Here is a 21808-nt window from a genome sequence, read left to right as displayed (position 1 = left end):
CATCACCATGCATTTGTGGTCTTAACCACTTAATAGTAATAACTAGCTATACCTAACTAGTAGCGACATATCTCACAGGAAAGGGCACAATTTCATGTGCCATTGTGGAAAAACCCTGAAACAAGCTGAGATCTGCACGTTCTAATTTACAATATGTGTGCCAAAATACACCTTAGCATAGTAGTAAAAAAATATTTTTACAAATAGATATTTTGTGAAATTTGGTAGGTAACAAGGTATAAGGCCCCCAATCCCACATTGGAAAGGTATGGGGGGTGGGAGGGTGTTGGTATTATATAAATAATACGTTTTACACGGTTCTTAAAAAGAAATCCGCCAAATACCCAGACTCCCCCTGGAAAAATAAAATATTATAAGGCAGATGATACAATTATGAATTCATAGCCATTGCAGCTGAAACTCAAAAGCCAGCCATTCCACTTTAGCAGTTCTGTCTTTCAAAAGCACCAGGGTAGAAAGGTTGTTTATCCTCATACCTCGCTGAACTGGCGACATTGCCGTTATGTGGTAGCTCTGCAACCATTCAGCTGCCAAGGCACTCCAGCCTGTAATTATTCCCATCAAAGATGCCAATTTCAGATTATCAAATGTGAATATTTTCTGCTTTTTTTTGTCATATATAATAGTGAAAGTGTGATGTATAAATCAGTCACTTTTCTTTTGTAGGGTTGTCCGAAAAATTCTTAGTCAACTAACACTCATACGATTTTGTCGACTCTTAGTTGGTTTAATTGATAGATCTGCAAAACTGACTTTCTCCACAAACAATCATGTCAAAGGATCACTTCAAATATCTTAAGCATCCAGGATTTCAAAGATTTAAGAGCTGGCTGTGAGTGAAAAAATGTAGCCAACGACTGGTACCTCCTTGCACAATGGATAGAAAGGAGGGAAGGAAAGAGATAAGGGTGAGCAATAATGGTGACGAATAAGGAAGCATACTGTTTGCTATTTTTGCACAACTTCCTGTCACAGCCCTCAGAATTTGAGAAATAATAATTGAGTGGAAGCGCTGACATTTCTGTATGCATGGGTGCAACCACGCATGCATGTACACAAACGTAACTTGAAAAAGTCAGGAGAAGTAAGATTTAGCAGCTCAAAAAATGAGAATGCGAACAATAGGTGAACACTCAGGAGGTCAGAGTAGTTCGAACACAAAATTTATATGCTGCTTTATGTTTTCATATCTTTCATATCTTCAGACAAACCCTGCTGAAAAGGGGAGCTGCCATAAAGTACCAGAAATACACAGAGGTGGCAGATATTTTAAGCAAAAGACCAAAGTATTTTGCTTAAAGTATTTGCTTGGAGAGAATATTTTATATTTGCTTGAGAGTGAACCAAACAAATAAACATCACTGCCTGGGCTGCTCTGTTAACTGAATGGACTTTACACCTAGTGAAGGCCTTCAACAAACATCAGAGCATGTGAAACTGACGGTGGTAAAGATTCAATAGCTCCAGGCAGCACATGCACACAGGCTTTTACTGAAAGTTATTTTCTTCCACACACAAACTTGAAACAACGGTGAACGATTTTGTTGTGGTTTGATGAAAGACAGAGACACTGACAGCCAATCAAAATCCATCTGAATTTACAGGGTATCACCTCACCCCCTCTAAGCGTGACAAAGAATGACACGCAAGAATGCCATTTCCTCTACAGCATCACACTTAACAAAATTTGCACGGCAGAATATGACAAAACACTAAGCAAATGCACCCTGCAAGACCTGATTGTATGCATATAACACACAGGTAACTCATAAATAGTCAGCTGTGCCATCTGAAAAGGGACAGTTGTGAAACTGACAGTTTTTCTGAAGGACTTAACTTTCCACAGCAGCCTAAAAATAACATAACTGTTCGGTTATCTTATTAAGTGACAGTATGACAGTAGCAGTAGCCAAAAAACACCTTCCTCTTTAAGCATGCAGAATGCTGCTAGTGGTTTGGACTAATTGGACAGCAACGAACAACTCTGCTTTCTGTGAATTGTTCATGGTGACGTGAAACAGAAAAGTAACTTGGCATGGTGGCTCCTTTAGACAGTCAGTTAGTCAGGAAGGAGGCTTACAGAAAGTACAATAGTTACAAAGAATGGGCAATATGGATCGGGTCTTCTATCACAGATTATAGAATTTTGCAACTGATCATTATTTTCATTAGCAATTATTTATTATTTTCTGAGGATCATATCGGCCTAAAATGTCAGACTGCGACATAAATTAAAACATTTTCTGGATTTTTTTTTTTTTAAAGAACCAGTTTATAGATAAAATACCAAATGGGCATACAGTGCCTTGCAAAAGTATTCACCCCCCTTGGCATTTTTCACATCTTGTTGCCTTATACCCTGGAATTGACATGGATTGTTTGAGGATTTGCATCATTTAATTTACTGAACATGCTGACAACTTTGAAGATTTATTCTTTTTTTTATTGTGAAACAAACAATAAATAAGACAAAATAACAGAAAAAAAAAAGTCAATGGGCATAACTATTCACCCCCTTAAAGTCAATACTTTGTAGAGCCCCCTTTTGCAGCAACCACAGCTCCAAGTCGCTTGGATAAGTCTCTATGAGTTTTCCACATCTCATTACTGTGATTTTTGCTCATTCTTCCTTGCAAAACTGCTCCAGCTCCTTCAAGTTGCACGGTTTGCTCTTGTGAACAGCAATCTTTAAGTCTGACCATAGATTTTCTATTGGATTGAGGTCTGGGCTTTGACTAGGCCATTCCAACACATATACATGTTTCCCCTTAAACCACTTAAGTGTTGCCTTAGCAGTGTGTTTGGGGTATTGTCCTGTTGGAAGGTGAACCTCCACCCTAGCCTCAAAGCACGCACAGAGTGGTACAGGCTTTGCTCCAGAATATCCCTGAATTTAGCACCATCCATCTTTCCCTCAACTCTGACAAGATTCCCAGCCCTGGCTGCTGAAAAACATCCCCACAGTGAAACATGGTTGTGGCAGCATCATGGTGTTCTTTGGGTGATGCGATGTGTTGGGTTGGGTTTGTGCGGGTTTTAGTCTCATCAGACCAGAGCACCTTCCTCCATACATTTTGGGAGTCTCCCAAATGCCTTTTCGCCTACTCAGAATGTGCCATTTTCTTTTTTGATGAAAGTAATGGCTTTCTTCTGACCACTCTACCATAAAGCCCAACTCTATGGAGCGTACAGCTTATTGTCGTCCTATGTACAGATACTCCAGTTTCTGCTGTGGAACTCTGCAGCTCCTCCAGGGTTACCTAAGGTCTCTGTGCCACCTCTCTGATTAATGCCCTCCGTGAGTTTTAGTGGGAGGCCGTCTCTTGGCAGGTTTGCTGTTGTGCCATGTTCTTTCCATTTGGTTATGATAGATTTGATGGTGCTCCTGGGGATCATCAAAGACTTGGATATTTTCTTATAACCTAACCCTGACTTGTACTTCTCAACAACATTGTCCCTTACTTGTTTGGAGAGTTCCTTGGTCTTCATGGCAGTGTTTGGTTAGTGGTGCCTCTTGCTTAGGTGTTGCAGCCTCTCGGGCCTTTCAAAAAAGGTGTGTATATGCACTGACAGATCATGTGACACTTAGATTGCACACAGGTGGACATCATTTCACTAATTGTGTGACTTCTGAAGGTACTTGGTTGCACCAGAGCTTTTTATGGGCCAGAACAAAGGGGGTGAATAAATATGCACATGCCAATTTTTATTTTTTTATTTCTAATAAATAGTTTTAGGTATATTTTTTTCTCATTTCACTTCACCAGACTATTGTGTTCTGATCCATCACATACAATTCAGATTTAAAAAACATCAAACCAAAGGCTGTAATGTAACATAATAGGTAAAAATCCAAGGGGGGGTGAATACTTTTGCAAGGCACTGTATCTGTTTTTAGCAGAATACCTGTCATTGTCTATAGGGTCTATTTGTCTCTGTAATGCTCTTTTTCACAGTTGCCATAACACATTAGCTCCATAGCACCAGTTAAATGTAAGAAATGGGGGACAAAACTCACAACCCTCATAAAAATGTATTACAGCATTCAGCAAGGTTAATGTGACTACAGAAGTCTGAGCAAGTCCATTAAAGTGGGCATTTTGTTACAGTTACTGGGGAATTCCCTGTTTGTGTTTGCTATGGTGGAGTGATACTCACTGCAAGTCTGGAGACTTGCTAGTACCCTCACCATTAGGCTATCTGGACCTACAGTAGTGAATACCCATCAGATGTCTCAAATCTATACAGCCATCAGGCATTTGAACTATCATAATTAGAAGACACAGACTCAAAGTCTATTGTGAAATCTAAGATTTAAAAAAAACACATCTTAAACAAAAAAAGGTGAAGGTGAGATTCCATTCTAAGTATGGTATTTCAGCGTTGTAGTGACTCTGCATTCCTTTGTGTGCCTGTCCCAGCGCTTTTATTACACAACTCAGCTCTTGCATCCAGTCAGAACAGGCTTCAGAGCAAACCAACTCTGTCCTCAACTGAGTGAACAGCGGTAGGTACAGTAAGGACAGAATGAACAGGGAATATTAAGAAGAAAGTCTCTACATATTAATCTATCATACGTCTCATTAAATGAACAATTTAGAGGACCGCATTGAATCACAATGCTAGTGCTCCCTGTGCATTTAAACTTCCACTCATGTTGCACTTCTGTCCTTCTCCTCAGTTATGTCACACCAGGAATTTGATCTTTGATAACTAATGAACAACACCTGGAAGCAATTAAATCACTGACTTGGGGTGCGACCACAGGAGAGACATACATGAACATTTCAAAAACAGAAAATTACTCTGTAACTGTGTTTTTAGAATCAGCTCAGTAATTTAAGAAATTCTTTCATAACCATCACACCACCTGTAACGTGTTATCGTTGACTCCACCCCAACTCCTGTGTATATTCGTATGCTTCATTTCCTTATCTGCATTTCTGTTTTTAAGCTTCTTTTCCCACCCTTTCTTTTTTTCCTGCCACACACTCTTCTCCTCTCTCCCTCTCTGCCTCCTCCAGTCTCTGATCACTGATGGATCCCTTGCTTTCCTTTGCTCAGTCTTGCTATCCAAAATACTCCTGTTCACTTTGAGCCAAGAGGCCCCCGCCACGAGTAGTCCATTAACCACTCCAGGTTCACGCTGGCACTCAGTCACCCTTTTCTTCAGCTAACAGTATGCTTGTCTTCCCCTTAGACAGAGAGAAGAGGAAAATGTATGCCTGTGTGTGCCTAGGTGGGTTTGTGTGTGTTGGTGGACTACAACAGACATACATAAAATGAAGGGAGGGCAAAAGAGGCCCACAGTGCAACAAAGCAAATTTTTAATTACTCCACTTGAGTCAGACTCTGTGACTAAAGAGTTGTGACCTGACTGGTTTAATTCATGGGCCTTTGCTGAGGTGGTTCCCCCAGGAAGTAGATGCACGGCTGCACAAACGCAGATGCAGGCACAATATTTTATGGTTGAAGGCAGGTGCACTTATCCATGTTTGCTATCAATCATGATAAACACCAACATGCATTGACCTGCATTTAACACTTAAACCCGTGCCCACTTGCGATGACTTGGGCCTCATACTAAGACACAGCATGCAAGACAGACAAACAACTGCCCCATAATTTAATTGAGTGTTTTGGTTGCTCTTTTTGTGACTGAGTGTATTGTGGTTTTCTTTTGAAGCTGCAACACAAAGTCATTACTTTAGCTGAGGGGTGGGACAAATCGATATGGCAATATATGGCCATATATTTTTTGCCAAGACACTAAAACTGGGAATATCTGTTTTATCTCCACATTATGTTTGTAAGTCCAGATTCACAATTCCATATACATTACTGTCTTAGAAAAGTAAGAATTGACTTTCACTATTGTTTGTTAACACTACAGAAGTAATCCAACTGGTAGGTTGAGGTTGCATGCATGAGCAAGTCAGCATATAAAACACCAGTCAAAAGTCTGGACATGCAAGCTTTCTCATTCTCTTGAATGGGAAAGAGTGCCCAAACTTCCAACTGTGTTAATATTCAACTAGAGAGAAAAATGATGTGGTGCTTAGTGCGCACTCACACTGTCCTTCCGCACCGGGCCAAAACAGGTTTTTCGGCTAAAGCCTAGTGCGTTTGCCCAGTGTGAGTGCACCCGCTCCGCGCATAGCTGCGGCCACCTGGCCGTCCACGGCCCGTCTGAGAGAGGTGGGCTTTTGTAGAGCGCGTTTGCACATGTGAGAGCACGAGCGTGCACACATGTATGAGCAAGGGGAGACAAGTACCCTAAAGCCTGGGGCGTGGTGCGGAAGGACAGTGTGAGTGCGCCCTTAGACACTTGTTTGAGGGTCTGTGTTTGACATCAAAAATACAACAGCAGGTCTTGTTCCAGTTTCCAGCCCTTTGCTGCATATCTCCCCCTCTATCACCCCATTTCCTGACTGTCCTATATAATAAAGGCTTGAAAAACTGCCAAAAAGATAATCTTTAAAAATAAGTTATATATTGTATGATGATAATTACAATTTTCCAATATCAAAATCTGCAATATTCTATCCAATTAGAGTGCCGTTGGCCAGTGAAGCATTTTAGCATGTTTAAAAACGGTGCTTTACAAATAAAGTTTATTATTAATGTTATTATAATAATAATAATAATAATAATAATACTAAAATACATAGTTTTGCATGAATCTTGCTATTTAATTGTCTTCCTTAGAGGAATGAGTGAGAGCTACTGCTCAGTGAGCAATGAAGGCAAAAGATAGCAGGGAAAAACCGCATGTATAGCCAGCATTTTTTTCTACATCTAACTCTGGGAATTAAGGGTTTATTTCAACTAAAACAGAGTTGGTGGTTGTTGGAAAAGGGCGTATATCGCCGGACCATATATACATACAGTATAGGCCATCCACTGACACAGCTTCAAATCTCTGAAAGGATTGTTATTCAATTATGGCCTCAAACCCAATGGAATTATCACATTCATTGAAATTATAATATGAAATGCCAATAACTAGTAAATATGTTTTGATAGAAATGTCCTAAAAGCCCCATGTGTACAACTCACTCCAAGTTTGGTTACTGGTCTCTTTGATAACAAATATTCCTCATCAGGGCCTAAAAAATCCACTTCTGCATGAGAAAAGAGAATTCAGCAAACCTTTTACCTAAAAAGTAGATAAGCTGCCAAACGCAACAAGATGTCCCAGAGCCAGAATCTGTGATCTATGATTCACCTTGTATCCGAAACAACTGTCCAAGGCAGTGATCCCAGGCTAATCCACACTGTGCCTGCCTGCTGGGTTGAGCCAGCCTGTTTATGTCAACAGCATTCATGGATGCTGATCCTTTCTCTCTGGGCCTGAAGGACACAGATAGCTCGTCAGGGAGCACAGCTAAAATGACCTGCTTTTGGCTTCAAAATACCTACATGGATCATGCTCAGTTTCAACAGTAAGTGCAGTGAATCCTGTTAAGCATTCCTGTGAAGGTTAAGTCAAAAAAACAGCCAGTGTGTGTGAACTGAGACACACCCACAGACTCCTACACACATGTTCAGGCTTACAGACATGCTTACACACAGCAGGGGAGCATTACACCCATACAGTATGTTTTTGTGGAGTAGAGCTATAGTTGGCATTCAGGAGGTCTGTGTTAGGGCTAAGCTAAATTTTATGCAGAGTGGTGATTGTGTAGAACATAAAGATGTGTATCTTAAAATGTCAATCTTCACACTGCAAACAGTCATAACATTTGTCCTAATGCCAAACCTAGTGGATGTTAGTGAAATTATTTCAACAACACATGGTATGAAAGAAAATCAGCAATCCTGTTTTAGAGTCATCCAAAAACTGTGACCGTGTCTAGAAAAAGACATGATGACTAAATCTGGATAACCCACCTACACTGATTAATTCAGTCCAAGACAACACAATGGCGAGACATTCACACAAGGATGATTTTGGGTTTGTATACCAAATACCAAGCTGGCTAAAGATAATAAGTAATGCAGTCGTTCATATCTCATGTTATTTTCACTGGTATGTGTGAGAAGAGGTGAAAGCGGAGAGTGATTATGTCATAGGTAAGTTAATGCCACAGGCGGATAAAATATAATTGAACGAGATGATGTCATAGATCAAGTACAGCACACATAATTCTTAACCTCTTTCTGAACTCTGACTGTAGCATTATATCAAATCTGCCAGAGTGGGTTCAAATTTCAGAGTGTGTGGTGGAAGTCAAGGCTAACTAACCTCTAAGGTGTGTTGTCAAGCTGCACTACACTCCCACAATCAGGCAGAATGACACTCATGTATGCAGTGTTATCTCAGGACATTGCACAATTGAATGCTGTCTATGACTCATGTTTACTTATACCCCTAACTAAATCTGTGCCTACCAGGGTGCAAAATGAATGTTTTTGTCCACTGGCCAAATGACTAGTGAATGTTCTAATTTTACCAGCCACGACAATAGATTACCATTGTTGTTGTTTTTGGGCGGGTGAGTGACGCAAATCTTAGCTTAATTTATCATCATTTGGCTGGTGACTCATGCTTATTGTGTGCCCTGATTGGAACTACTGTAATATAATATGCTTTCAGCAAATACTTTCTTTATTTTCATCTATTTCTGTCTCTTTTTACAAAGGCTGAAAAGCACAAGAGCATAAATTTAAAATAAAGCCTGGACAGCTTTTCCCTACTCCACGGAGTGTGTCTTGCCAACAAAACCATGCAGGTGTTGTGCGGAGTTTTGCATCCCTGATGAGAATTGCATCCACATTGGAAAAGGAATGATTTCTAAGGCCAAGTATTGACTACATAACGATATAATATTCTTTGTCCGGTTCATCAATGATGATAAATAATCTGAGAAGTACAGCTTTTGAATGATAAGACTCGTCAATGTTTTATTTGACTCAGTAGTTGTAACATTTCCTTGCTGCCCGAGGTCGATGCAATTCTCCGCAGGGAAGCAAAACTTGGCACAAAGGCGACCTACAACCTGGCATACATGACATTGGGCTCATGCCCCAGCGGTACCATCTACATGAAAACATTCTTAGCAAAAAGCCTGCACAAAGGGTTCTGTGTGTAAATGTGTGCAGTTAGAAACTGTTTGTGTGAATTCCTGTCAAGACATAGATGAGGGTGCGAGTGGGTCCCATAAAGAGACTGAAAACTCTGTGAAAGTATGTGTGTGTGTGTGTGTGTGTGTGTGTGTGTGTGTGTGTGTGTGTGTGTGTGTGTGTGTGTGTGTAGAAATTGTTAATTCAGTGATCAGATGTGTCGTCTGTGCATCCTCTATGGTTACCGTTTGTCAGTGTGTACAATATCAGTTTTCACCTGTTGCTAGACATGGCAAAGGGGTTATGTTACGCAACAGTTTGCAGTTGCTGCTGACAGGCATGAACCGGTGACTCCTACTGCTCTGCTCCCATCAAGACACACAACACACTGAATCACACATGCTGACACGTCCAGGTAGACACCAAATGATGTCATTATAATTAACACACCTTGAGAAAATTCCATGTAAGAGCATTCGTTTGACACAATAATACTATAAAAATTATTATTATTTTTGAATGAATACATAGTCATCTCTGTACAAAAAAATACAAATAAATCATAACTAAGTTTATATGATTGTACAACTGGACGATTCTTAATAGTATTTCATATTTTGCTAAAAACAATAATAAAACCTAAGTAATTTGTTGAGGTGTTGCAATTCAGTCAGTACTACATTACTTAAGGTTTATTGCACAGAGCAAGTCTTCAAAGTTGGAGAGGGAGCTACTTCCTCAATATGCTGACACTTACTTTGACCTAAATCATGAATCCAACAGGGTAACATTTAAAGCTTTATTGACAGCTGGTGGACAGCTTTAGGGGGGAAAGTAATTACAGGTGTGGTGGCGGTTTGTCGCTTTGTAGCTTCACTTGAAACATGGAAGAAGAAGAAATGTAACCATCTGTGAGTGGAGGTACAACAGGGATACTCACAAATTTCTTTTTCCCATCTCCATCCTCATTGTTCTTCTTTGCTTTCTTGTCCTTCTTGGGACCAGCAGCAGCAGCAGAGGCAGAGCTCCCCGTGTATGGATCCATATTTACGACTTAATCCGTTTCCTTGGTTTGAAAATAAACCCGGTGGTGGCGATAATCTCCCAGAACGCAAACGTAAAAAGAAAAAAACAAACGTTTCCTCCGACGGTGTTTCTTTACTTAACTTTGATTTAAAAACCCAACTGTTAATTCCTTTGGGCCTAAGCTAGTGCCCTGGCTAACTTAGCCACAATTAGCACAAAGTTGCTAATGACTTGGTTGGAAGCCAACGACAGTGAACGAGCCCCTCGCTAAGCTGCCTGTCTGGATACTGAAGGAGGGAAATTCAAAGCACAGCCCCAAGTCCTTGGTGGGAAAAGTACGAAAACAACCTGTTGCGTTTCTAAATATACAAATGAGGTTTTACTCTACCAGCATCCAAATGTGACACCGCCCGAAGCTTTTAACAAATGTGAAGTTTACGTCCCGAAAATATGCGGTATTAACTGAGCTAACTTTAGCTTTAGCTCTGCTAGCACGTCTGACAAGAGTAGGTAAAGTCTCCGTAGGAAGAAAAAAAACTTCCCACTTCCACGAGTTGTTTCGGCGACTACAACACCAGCGACAAGGTGGTGTCACGGATGACTTGATCCGATGGTGTTTCCTAAATTAGTTTCCATGACTGCTACAAGTTTAGTAGTTTAGTAGTTAACTTTTTAACCCCTGAATGACAGCCACCGTCTTTAGCTGCAGAGGAGTCTTCCTGTTCTTCTGACAGTCCGGTCAGAGCTGGGTGGGGGAGGAGCCTGCGCTCTGCAGCTACACCTGAGAGGATTTAGCTGACAATTGTGCCAAGACTGCACACAACTGTGGACTCAGGGATCATCACAGCCCCAGGAAAGAGTTACAGTAGAGAATGAGGTAAAATGAGGACGCGTCTCACTACTCCACTATGGTGGAAAACACTCTCCATTGACATCAGGACAGCAGAAACAATAGAGAGGTCCTCAGAGTTACTGCAGAGGGTCCTCCAAATTGTTTGATAATCTTTCACAGTTTTTCTTTTCAAAAAGATGTCTGAAATATATACATTAACATGAATGCAATGTATTATAAGCAAAGGTAGCTGAACATTTTGAAAATAAATAAATAAATACATTTACACAACCTTGATGATAGGCTTACTGGCTTATAGACAAGGTAGCCACTAAGCCATGCACAGATAAAGTTGAGCTGAAGGATTTGATGTGTCTTGTTTAACATTAACATATGATATATAAATATATGAATATGTTAATAATGATCATGGTAATATCTTATTATTGTATGTAGGCTACCATAAAAAAAAGCTGTGTGTATAGGCTTTAGGCCACCCTAGCTGTCAGGCCAACACAGTCTCACACCCAACACGTCAAAAACTGACGCTTGGTCAGGGGCCTTTGTTGGGTGTGAGACTGTGTTGGTTAGGCCCGGTTTAATATGCAACTCAATTGAATACAGTATTCTTAGTAAGGGGTTCCTGGTTCTTAGCTCTTTCAGCTAAGGGGTCCTTGACCTAAAAAAAAAAACGTTGACGAATTTCTATAGAACTAAATGGTGTAACAACTATGTCATAATTGTGCCATAATTGATATTATAGAATCTAAGATCCACAAAGAAAGACACACAGACGGTCAAGTCAAAAGTCAAATGAGCAATGTAGCAGAATCACCACCACCAGCAGCGCAGGCTATTAATCTGCATAAAGGCCTTCAGCTTGTTTCCAAGTATGACGAAGTACAGGTAAGTAATAGGCTACTTCTGTAGACAGCTGTGGAGTTATCATCTTATAGTTAACAACTGTTAATAACTGATATCAGATGTTTTAGTTCGACACTGAAGTTTAACCAATAGTTCATCCTGGAAATAGCCTGAAAAAAATGTTTCCCCTGTTATTTTATTTATTCAAGATCACTTTGGTGGGATTTTTCTGCAGCCCTGATAAAATCATCTATCTGTGACACAACTCTGTGCGTATGTAGTTGTGTGGCTCGGGTTATTTGCCAATCAAGCTGGGCAAACAAATAATTGGACTTAGGGCGCCGCCAAGCGGTGACAGGAAGTGTCACGACTCACCAGAGTTAATACAGCATGTCCAGCAAAGTGCATGTACCACTCGAAAGCAATTTTGATGTATTTGATTTCTACAATGATTTCTTTGCACTTACAGATGCAATTTACACTGTGTGGCGGTTGAAATTGAAAAAAAACACCTCCTTAGAGTATACAAGGAAACTGCAATAAATGATTAAACCGAACAGGCACATATTGTTCTGAATATGCTGACCAAATCCACCCAATTTTACCGAATGTCTTACAAAAACAGGATGTTGTACTTGGACATTATATTATAAATGTAAGACGTGGCTTTCTGTCCCCCATTGCAATGCATTATTTTCAGCGCTTTTTCTTTTTTTAATACGCACCACAACAATAATCACTGTGTTGATGTAAAAAGATAACGCTCACCACTTGTTTTCTTTTACCTCACAGACGTACATAAACATGTGCGCACGACCACACACATGATTAGGCGACAGAGATAGACCCGTCTATCTGTCTTGGTATGTGTGACATGTTTTCCAACAACAAGATTGGAGAGTATCTGCGTATCACCAGTGGCACTGAAATCCACAACAGTTTACTTTATCGCACAGCTCTCGTCATAAACTTCAGCCTCTAGTATTCATCCTCCGGGATATTGGCGCTATAAAGCGTGTGGGGTGAGGTCGCCTTTACGCACAGCAGCTGCAGCATCACCTTCAACATAGCCATTCATAAACAGGTGGATAAACGAAGAGACTTCAAAGTACATTTAAATATCTTTATGTGACATAGGCCTACAGTCTGTCATATAATCAGCATTTTACAATGGACAGAAGGGTGGACATTGTGTCGATTGCTTCATTTCACAAGACAAGACATCATTCAGTTACAGTCATACAAAATATTTTATATACAATCTACTGTAGACCCTTTCTGTTACCAGAAATTATATTTCCATTGAAAAAAAAAGAATAGAGAGATTAATCAGGGCCAGTGTAAAATACTGTGAATTTGGACCCAAATTGCAGGCCCAAATTCAAAATTGTAAGCAGTTAGATGAATAAATACAAGTTTGGGAGTATACTGTGTGAATACATAATTTGTTTCCAAAGTGCAGTGCGGGAACCACGAGGGGGTTTGCAATGGATGATGGACTGGTTCACATTTTATTCATTAAGGCCTATACCAGAGAATATATGAGTCACTAATTTGATCAGGAGTTATACTGTTGTTGTTTTTTTTCGCCTGCAGAAGGCCCATACACTATTCTAATGATCCCCTTGGTCCGAAGAGCTTTGTCTTTGGGATGGTGCTGTGGGCCTTGAAGTGGATTTTGTGGACACAATCTGATCTAATCGAGGCCCAGACTAATCATGTTAGGTTTTGTTGGGGATTCCAGCTCATTTCGGCCTTCCAATATCTCCAAGACAACTGATAAAGGCAACAACTTAGTGACTCCAGTAGACCTATGCGCAGCAGTAGTTCGGGGGTGACCAGTTATACCCTGAACCCCCCACAGGAGTCTCACTAAAGACACACAGTCATAGATATTTGTCCTGGGGGTGCGGGGTGGGGGTGGTATTCTGGGCTACTTGTAGGACCGGGCCTCTCTCAGCGACCTGTCATATGGCATGGAGGCGAAGAAAGAGTTCCGGAGCTGGCAGTTGATGAAGAACACAATGAGCAGCACCAGCAGGAAGAGCAGTAGGCACATGACTATGTAGGTGATCAGGTCCGGTTTGTGGAGCTCACCCTCCCGAAGCCCTCCTCCCCCTCGTCCCGCGGTGGGTCTCAGGAGAGCGGCCACGCTCACAGAACCGCCGTGGGAGGTGTTGAGGGAGGAAGGGGCGTGCGTGGAAGACTGGGCCATGAGCACCAGGTCGAAGTGTTGGCCGTCGGTGGAGTTGAGGAGGATCTGTCTCAGCATGGCGCCCCGCGAGCTCACCGGCTGCGTCGGTCCGCTGGTGGATGAGAAGACACGCAGAAGGTTATGTAGTCTACTGACCCCCGTGTTTGTTCACTCTGGGTGTCCTATAAAGAAGTGCACAGATAAAGAAGAATCAGTGGCGATTCCTGTGACAGATTTGGATGTTTAAAATAGTTCTATTATTAAAGGCTTTTCACAGTCATCACATTGCGCGCAAAATACCTTAATGTCTGACAAGGTCACTGATAAAAATCCAGTGACACAGGTCATCTGCACTTTATGTACAAATCCGGCAATGAAAACATCTTAAAGTAGGTTGGGGTCACGGTGAAGTAGCCTACAAATGACAGGGACCTAGTGAGGGGTATACTTACTTTAGTTTGTGCTGCGAAGAGTTCCGCAGGTGAGGTGGAAAAGACAAAATCCCGGCTCCGCATTCCTCAACGTCCCCTGCTCTGTCCGCTCCAGCCCCGCTGAGGACGCGCTGTGGAGAGGGGTAAGCGGAGGGTCGATAGCTTCAGATATGCGCCCACATACCATATGTCGCTGAGTGGGATAAAAACGCAGCGTCTTCACTCACATTAAACAGACCTAATCAAATCCACGTGTCAGCTTGGATCAGGGTTCCATGTGAAAGAAAACAAATCCACTTGTTGGCGTTTAAATCCAAATCCTTATGCCGCGTGGTTAAGCGCAGGCTGATACAGTAGCGATATCCATATAACTGTAGGGTCTGTCAGAGGTGGTGAGGTTCAACTGCGATCTCTGGTACGCGTGCATGTCCTCTTGCGCGTCTCGGTGCGCAGAACAAGATCTGCTTTGCTTGTGCGTACATAGCGCAGAGGAAGGGCACGCCGGATCCCCCCAGTTTTTCAACCCCTCGCCTGTTCTTTTATCCAGTAGAGGGTCGATACGTGTCGGATAGATGCTGCCCACGGTCTGCCCTTACGGGATTATCGATCCAGTCTGAGTAAAATGAGACGAAAGGAGGGATTAATGAAGGACAACACACAGCACCACTCCGGGTCGTGAAGAGCTTCCCATCTTCGCCCTGGGTGTCGTAGTGTATAAGAGAGAGAGAGGGAGAGAGAGAGAGAGAGGGAGAGAGAGAGAGGGGGAGAGAGAGAGAGAGAGAGAGAGAGAGAGAGAGAGAGAGAGAGAGAGAGAGAGAGAGAGAGAATGGCAGATCAGGAGTGGGTAAGGAGGGTGCTGGAGGCAATTCGCCAGACAGGGGTGTGTGTTAGGCTACTGTAGAGTAATAAAACAAAGTCCCATCTATCTACCTATCTATCCCTTGTGTTATTTTCAAAGTGATGAGAGAAAGTTGAGTCAGTTATAATTATAGTTCATTTCTGGGTCAGTGCGGGGAATGTCTCACACGGGGGTGATGAGAGAACAGTAAAGGGTGTGAGATTGGTGAGTGTGTGTAAAAGCTCGGGAGGGGGGGGGGGGGGTCATCAGATTTTCTAGAAAAGGTCCACCGGTTGGTCTTTTGTCTGAGGCTTAGTGCTCAACCCCTGTCCATTCCCTCTAGCAAACCCTGAAACAGTATCCGAACGGCTCTGCAAATCCCGTCCGCGTGACCTCGTCTGTGTATTTAGAACATAAAATGTTTGTGCTCTCTGTGAAACAGATTTGACAGATTTGACATTGGTGCAAGACACTGAAAAGAAGGCGCTAAAGGTGGAGATGGGAAGCCGGCTTTCTCTTACATGATGCTGCGGACACAAGCATGCATACAAAGGGCCAGACCCTAAAAGCTGTTTCAAACTGTTTCATATTCATCTGCACCTGTTCTGTCATCACAGAATAGCTGGCAGGCATAGAGGACGGCAGACACACACACACGCACACGCGCACACACACACACGCACGCACACACACACACACACACACACACACACACACACACACACACAAACACACACACACGCAGGTGGCTGTTCATGTGCCGTTCATGGCTTTTCCTAATCCTTATGTCTTACAAAAATCCTTACCGTCACCTTTGTTGGCTAAAATCAGTCACGTAACGTTTATTTGGTCCGTGGTTGTCGCTAACCACTTCTGGTCCATCAGCGTCTTTTTCGTGCACTGTTTACGAATTTCTGTGCATAACTTGTCATACAATTTCCTACGAACCTGTTCATGAGAATACGTTGCATATAGACAAAGACGGATTATGAGAGACATGAAAAAGGCCTCACCATCTTCCCAAGATCCAAGGAGCAAGACAGACTTTGTGACGCCTTTGCCTCTTTTTTTGTTGTTTTGCGTCTTTTTGTAGCCATCATCCACACCTCCCTGTGATTTTGCATCTCTTTGAAGACCTCTTGACTTTTTATTGACATTTTATGTTTATTTGTGACCATTTTGCATCGTTGCACAGTCATATTGTGTCTCTTTGGGAACATTTTGTGTTTCAGTGGTGATATTGGGTCTTTTGGGGTCAAATTGTGTCTCTGTGGTCATATTGTGTCTCTTTAGCGTCATATTGTGTCTTTGGGGTCATGTTGTGTGTCTCTGTGGCTATATTGTGTCTCTGTGGCTATATTGTGTCTCATTGAGGTCATATTGTGTCTCTTTGGAGTCAAACTGTGTCTCTATAGGGTCATATTGTGTTCATAGTCCATCGTTTCGAATCCATCCATGCATATACACAACCAGACAACAAAAAGTTTCAGGCAAAACATAGTACACAAATACATAGTGCTGTCCTAGTGTCCCACGTCAGCTGTATTCAAAAGAGGATTACAGCAGACCAGAGTTTGGTGAAATGGGCACGTCACATGGGAAATCTAAATACAGCCTGAAGACATATGTGGAGGGACAGCAATAATTGTGACGGCTAAGGAGATTACTGTTCATTATTGCTGTTAGGATGTTTCCTGCTACACTACAGGCTTGCGGATATCCATCACACACACTCACACAGAGGAAATCTGACCCATTTTGCCCAATTCTGTGATCGTGCCTTAGAGTGGTGATGAATGTTGTATTTTTGCTGTTGGTAACAGACCTAACTCACCCATCACAATCAGGTGATGTGGTGATGTGGTGTAGTAATTAGTTATAAGGAAAATAAAGAAATGGAAAGAGAGAGTTGTGATATACCATGGCTTATATGTCAATTAATGCCTTGCTCTAGGACTAATTGTGAGAGTTATCAGGCTTTGCTCATTAGCTGTAACCCGTGACAATGGAATTTTGATTAGGAATGATGAATTGTAATTCTGCACCACTATAGACTTCATTAAAGCCAACTGCCTTTCACCCTCCTCGCGACTGTCAAGTATCATGTCATGCAAAAACAATGACCTCTCACCTATGTGCGTCATACATGCACACAGATAGGAGCACAACATAGACTCTGTACATTGCTGGCCATGTTTCACTCTTCCACTCTCTCTGTTGTGTTATTAGTCTCCCTTCTCTTCTTGTCTTTTTTTTCTTTTCTTCTTCTCTCTTTACACTCCTTTATCCATTTTTTTCTGTTTCTTAATCCTTTTAATCCTTAAAAAAATTAAAGGAAGAAAAGACAACTCACCCATGAAGCACCGATAGCTCAAAATGAAGATAAGCAAGAAAACTAAAAGTTTCTTTTTCTGAGTTTAATAATGTTATTTTTGACAAGATGTAAAAAAAGAGAAGGAGAAGTGCTTAAAAGAGGCTTAATTTTCCCGCTGATGAGACATAACCAAAGCAAATGGCGGGCAAGATGCACGTCAACATGGATTATGTATGTGTAGCCTACACACACCGACCTCTCTCTCTTTCTCTCTCTGTCTCTCTCCGTCTCTCTGTCTCTCTCTCTCACACACACACACACACACACATGGATAAAACACACAATGATACACACACACTGTCAGCTAACTGGAGAATTAAGACTTGCGGGTTGTTATTTTATTACTCTTATTTTTCATTATTTCCAGGAGGAAAAAAAGGATCAACATTTTGAAAATCTTCCCTAAAAGAAAAAGCCTTATGTCACTGTTTTATACCATTGCGTTTTAGTCACTCTCAATTATTCCATGTCAAGTGAGGGTGAAGTAAAGAGCGCAAACAAAAGCTATGGTAATTTGCACTCACAGCAGTGCCTTCCTCAGCCATCATTTCTAATCCTTTTGAGACAAAATAGCTTGAGTCTACTGAGTTTTTGTTTATTTTTGCTTTATAAAAGAGTAATATTGTTTTGTTGCTTTCCTCAGCATGAGCTCCACACTGCAGTGGAGTCATTCGCTGCACTGGCAGGAGTCCAGCAGCCACCCAGATATACTGTCTATAGAGTCAATCCATCTCTGCTTTTCACTGGCAGGCTGGTTTATAAAAAAACAATGCTATCAAAGCTCCAAAAACCATTAATGATGAATATTTCTAAATAATAAAACCATTCCCTCTTGCTTGCTAAGACAAACACGCACAATAAGGCGCACACCTACACCATCTGATAACAGTGATACTCCCAGACAGACTTCTAGACAAAAACACACAAAAGCCAGAGGAAGACAGATTATGAGACCGCTGATGTGCGAGCTCCTGCATGTGCGTATAAAAACACACTCACAGGAGACATTTGATTTGTGTATACCACAAGCATACACACACACACACACACACACACTGCCACACACTTACATAAGCAGAGACAGACAGGCAGAGAGAACACACACACTACACACACAATATGAGCATTAATGGCTGCACAAACAGCTAGGACTCCTTTATCTCTTATGTCAATGCAATCCCATTTACCGTCTGACTGATTTCCAACATGAATCGTCAACAAACAAAAAACATCGACTCTATCATTTTCTGTAACTGTGTTCATTTTTGTCTAACCATCTTCTCTTTAACCTCTGTGGAAAAATCAGCCGGCAAAATAGGATTTCTCCCTGCCTGCGCTTCAAACGCCCCCATTGGCAGAAATCAGACGCTCTACAATTAGTCACTTGATTATCTTGCCTGAACACCAAATGCTGCGCCTCATCTAAGGGAGGAATTAAAGGAGAGGCACTTACTCTCTCCTGCACTAAAAAAATACAAATGGATACATGAAAGGAGCAGCAGTTGCCGCTGAAACTCACACATGGAGCATGTGCAGTAGATATGCATGTAACATTAAAAAAAATACACAGGAAAATGAAAATAAACCATTTACCAAAGTATTTAGTAATATTACAGTAAAATGAACATCATGTTTTTGACACATTTTGTAAATTCCTATTTACACTTTTATTTTATTGCAGTATGGGTTCAAACACACATTTTTCTTTTCCTATGTACACAGCGTAGGCTCAGATCTCAATGCTGGTCTATAGCAAACAAAGCAATCACAGCCAGTGTATGTTGGGCCAGGAGGGTATTTCAGAGTCTGATCTTCAGGACAGTAAACAAACAACGAGAGGAACAGAGAAGCTGAGCCTCGGCTAGATTCTCTGTTTCCTTTCTTTTTTATTCGTGTTTCAAAAGTGAATAATTTCAGGGAGGGTTGTGTTGAGGATCAGAGAAGGAGGTCTTGGGAGGGGGTGCCCCAGGTAAATGGGTGCTTGTTTGAGTGTGGGGAGGGTCTCTGGTTCAGTGGTTTTGTGTTAGAGCAGAGTCTTGGCCTAGAAGCCCCAGACACTCAAAACATGGGTAAATGGGATGGAGAGGCATGGTAGGGGAAAGGTGTGTAGTAGAATAGAGGGGGAGTGAGGAGGGAAACTAAATAGATCAAGTGGGAAATAACAGAACCAGTCTGTAAGATATAGTGAAGTTTTGCTGTCTATCGGCCTAGAGTGGATGAGGAGAGGACAGAGGAAAACAGACGGAAGCAGCTAATTATTCTGTAACATCTGGTTTCCAGTCACTAAGGTAATGGCCAGATGTGATTCAGACAAAACTAGTGTGAGAAAGAAGAGGAGCCAAATTGACACGTAAAAACATGAAAAGAAAATAGACGAAAACAGCAACAGGACAGAGACAAACAGGGGGGAGACAGAGCATAAAACAGTGTCTGAGACAGAAAGAAATAAAGAAACAAATTGCAGATTAGAAAAAGATGGAAAAACAAACAGAAAATGGGAGGGTGGGTGAGTGAGAGTAAAACAAACAGAACGCAGAGCAGAACAAAGGCAAAGTGAGTCAGAAGATGAATGGTGATGCAACAGCTATGGCTAACCCATAAAAGGGAAACTATGTTGTAGGTATATAAATACACTGAGGGGAAATGTTGGTGTATATGACGAGCAGCAGCACTGGGGTTTTTCTAAACATAACTTCCTCTCTATGTCTCACTTATTGTGAGTGTTTGCAATCCAGTAAATGTTGTAGCAGTTCCTGTACAGCATTTAATTCCCATCATTCGCTGCTGTTAGCAATACTAAGATGTACACGTAAATAAACAATATGATAGGACGATATATGGTACTGTCGCAATGAGCCAAATGCTGCTGAATGCGACAAGATGATGACACAATGGTGTAATGATGCAGAAGGTGATAATGATGATTACAACAATGATGATATACTCGGTCATGCCCTTAATTATGCGCCCGCTGTCAGATTTCTTGTGATGGATTTTTGGACAGATTATACAATGCTCACCTTATTCTAGTGGCTTCCAATGAGCTGAATCTGCATCCTCTGTGTTTTCGCATGACATTGTAGCTGCGATGGTACACTTGGAAATGTACTATTATGTGAAATTCTTGAGTATTTCTGGAATATTGTTGTATATTAGTGACAATGGTAGTTAAAGTGCCCAGGTGTTAAGATGCTGCACCATCTCTGTTCATGATGTCTGAATCAATTGTTCTCAGTTGGGGTTAATTCATCTCTTAAATAGTTTGGACCATTCCAGACGGAAGCTAGAAGCTGGAGTGATTTATGAAGATTTATTTTGTGTCAGACGCATTGCTCTTAATTGACTTAAACTCAGTTGTGGCAAATTTTGAAAAAAAAAAGGGAAAGAGTACCACTGAAGAGGTATATCACTCTGTCAGAGAATTTAGGAGTACCAGTATAATGATACCAGTAAGGAAATGCATCCTACTGGAGGGACATGAAGAGACATTTCCTTACAGATGGTCAGTGAAGGAGTTGGGCTGAGTTGGACCAAATCAGGCAGGCAGAGTCATAAAGGAATTCAAATACATGTAATCGGCTGTTATATTGGGTTAAACAGCAGGTCAAAGACTACATGCTTAATTAGGCTTCCTTGCGCACCAATTAGTTCCAAATAACCAGGCTCTTTAAATTACTCTGAAAAACGGGCAAAACCTTACAACGCATGAATGCAGAAAATGTAGTGCTGAAGTTCTGAACCTCAAACAGGGCGAGTAGAAACTATTCATTGACATCTGTTATAGAGTATGCCAAATGTTTTTGTGTGTGTGTGTGTGTGTGTGTGTGTGTGTGTGTGTGTGTGTGTGTGTGTGTGTGTGTGTGTGTGTGTGTGTGTGTGTGTGTGTGTGTGTGTGTGTGTGTGTGTGTGTGTGTGTGTGTGTGTGTGTGTGTGTGTATGTATGTGTGTGTGTGTGTGTGTGTGGTTTTATATGCTCCAATTGCAATCATGAATTCACTCCTGGCTGCGTACGTACTCATTCCTCAGCGCGGCCCCAGGGCCGGTTGAGTCACCTGGAGGGCTTGTCAAGGAGTCATCATATCAATCTCTCCATCCATCTCAAATCAGTGCGCTGTTGCCCTGACAAATTGGTAAACACTCAACACATCTTTTCTTCTCAAAG

The 21808-nt window shown here is 41.6% G+C and overlaps 2 protein-coding genes across 2 annotated transcripts in view; both read right to left on the bottom strand.

The window, feature by feature from the left end:
* Window positions 1–10797, bottom strand: part of diaph1 (diaphanous related formin 1) — a gene marked incomplete at its 3' end in the record, with an annotated part of 86058 nt that extends 75261 nt beyond the window's left edge. The window contains exon 1 of the mRNA XM_083914974.1: window positions 10028–10797. Within this exon, the coding sequence (XP_083771100.1) occupies window positions 10028–10132 (105 nt within the window). The 5' untranslated portion in view covers window positions 10133–10797. The remainder of the gene's footprint in view (window positions 1–10027) is intronic.
* A 2945-nt stretch (window positions 10798–13742) lies between these two features.
* smim32 (small integral membrane protein 32) lies at window positions 13743–14081 on the bottom strand (the record flags this gene model as incomplete). The annotated part of the gene is made up of 1 exon (XM_083915532.1): window positions 13743–14081. The coding sequence occupies one exon, from the start codon at window positions 14079–14081 to the stop codon at window positions 13743–13745; it is 339 nt and encodes a 112-aa protein (XP_083771658.1).
* Window positions 14082–21808: the final 7727 nt, after the last annotated feature.

The sequence above is a fragment of the Echiichthys vipera genome (assembly GCF_963691815.1).
Source record: "Echiichthys vipera genome assembly, chromosome: 6".
NCBI lineage: Eukaryota > Metazoa > Chordata > Actinopteri > Perciformes > Trachinidae > Echiichthys > Echiichthys vipera.
The sequence above is the reverse complement of the archived record's forward strand: the minus strand, read 5'-3'. Positions and strand labels throughout refer to the sequence as shown.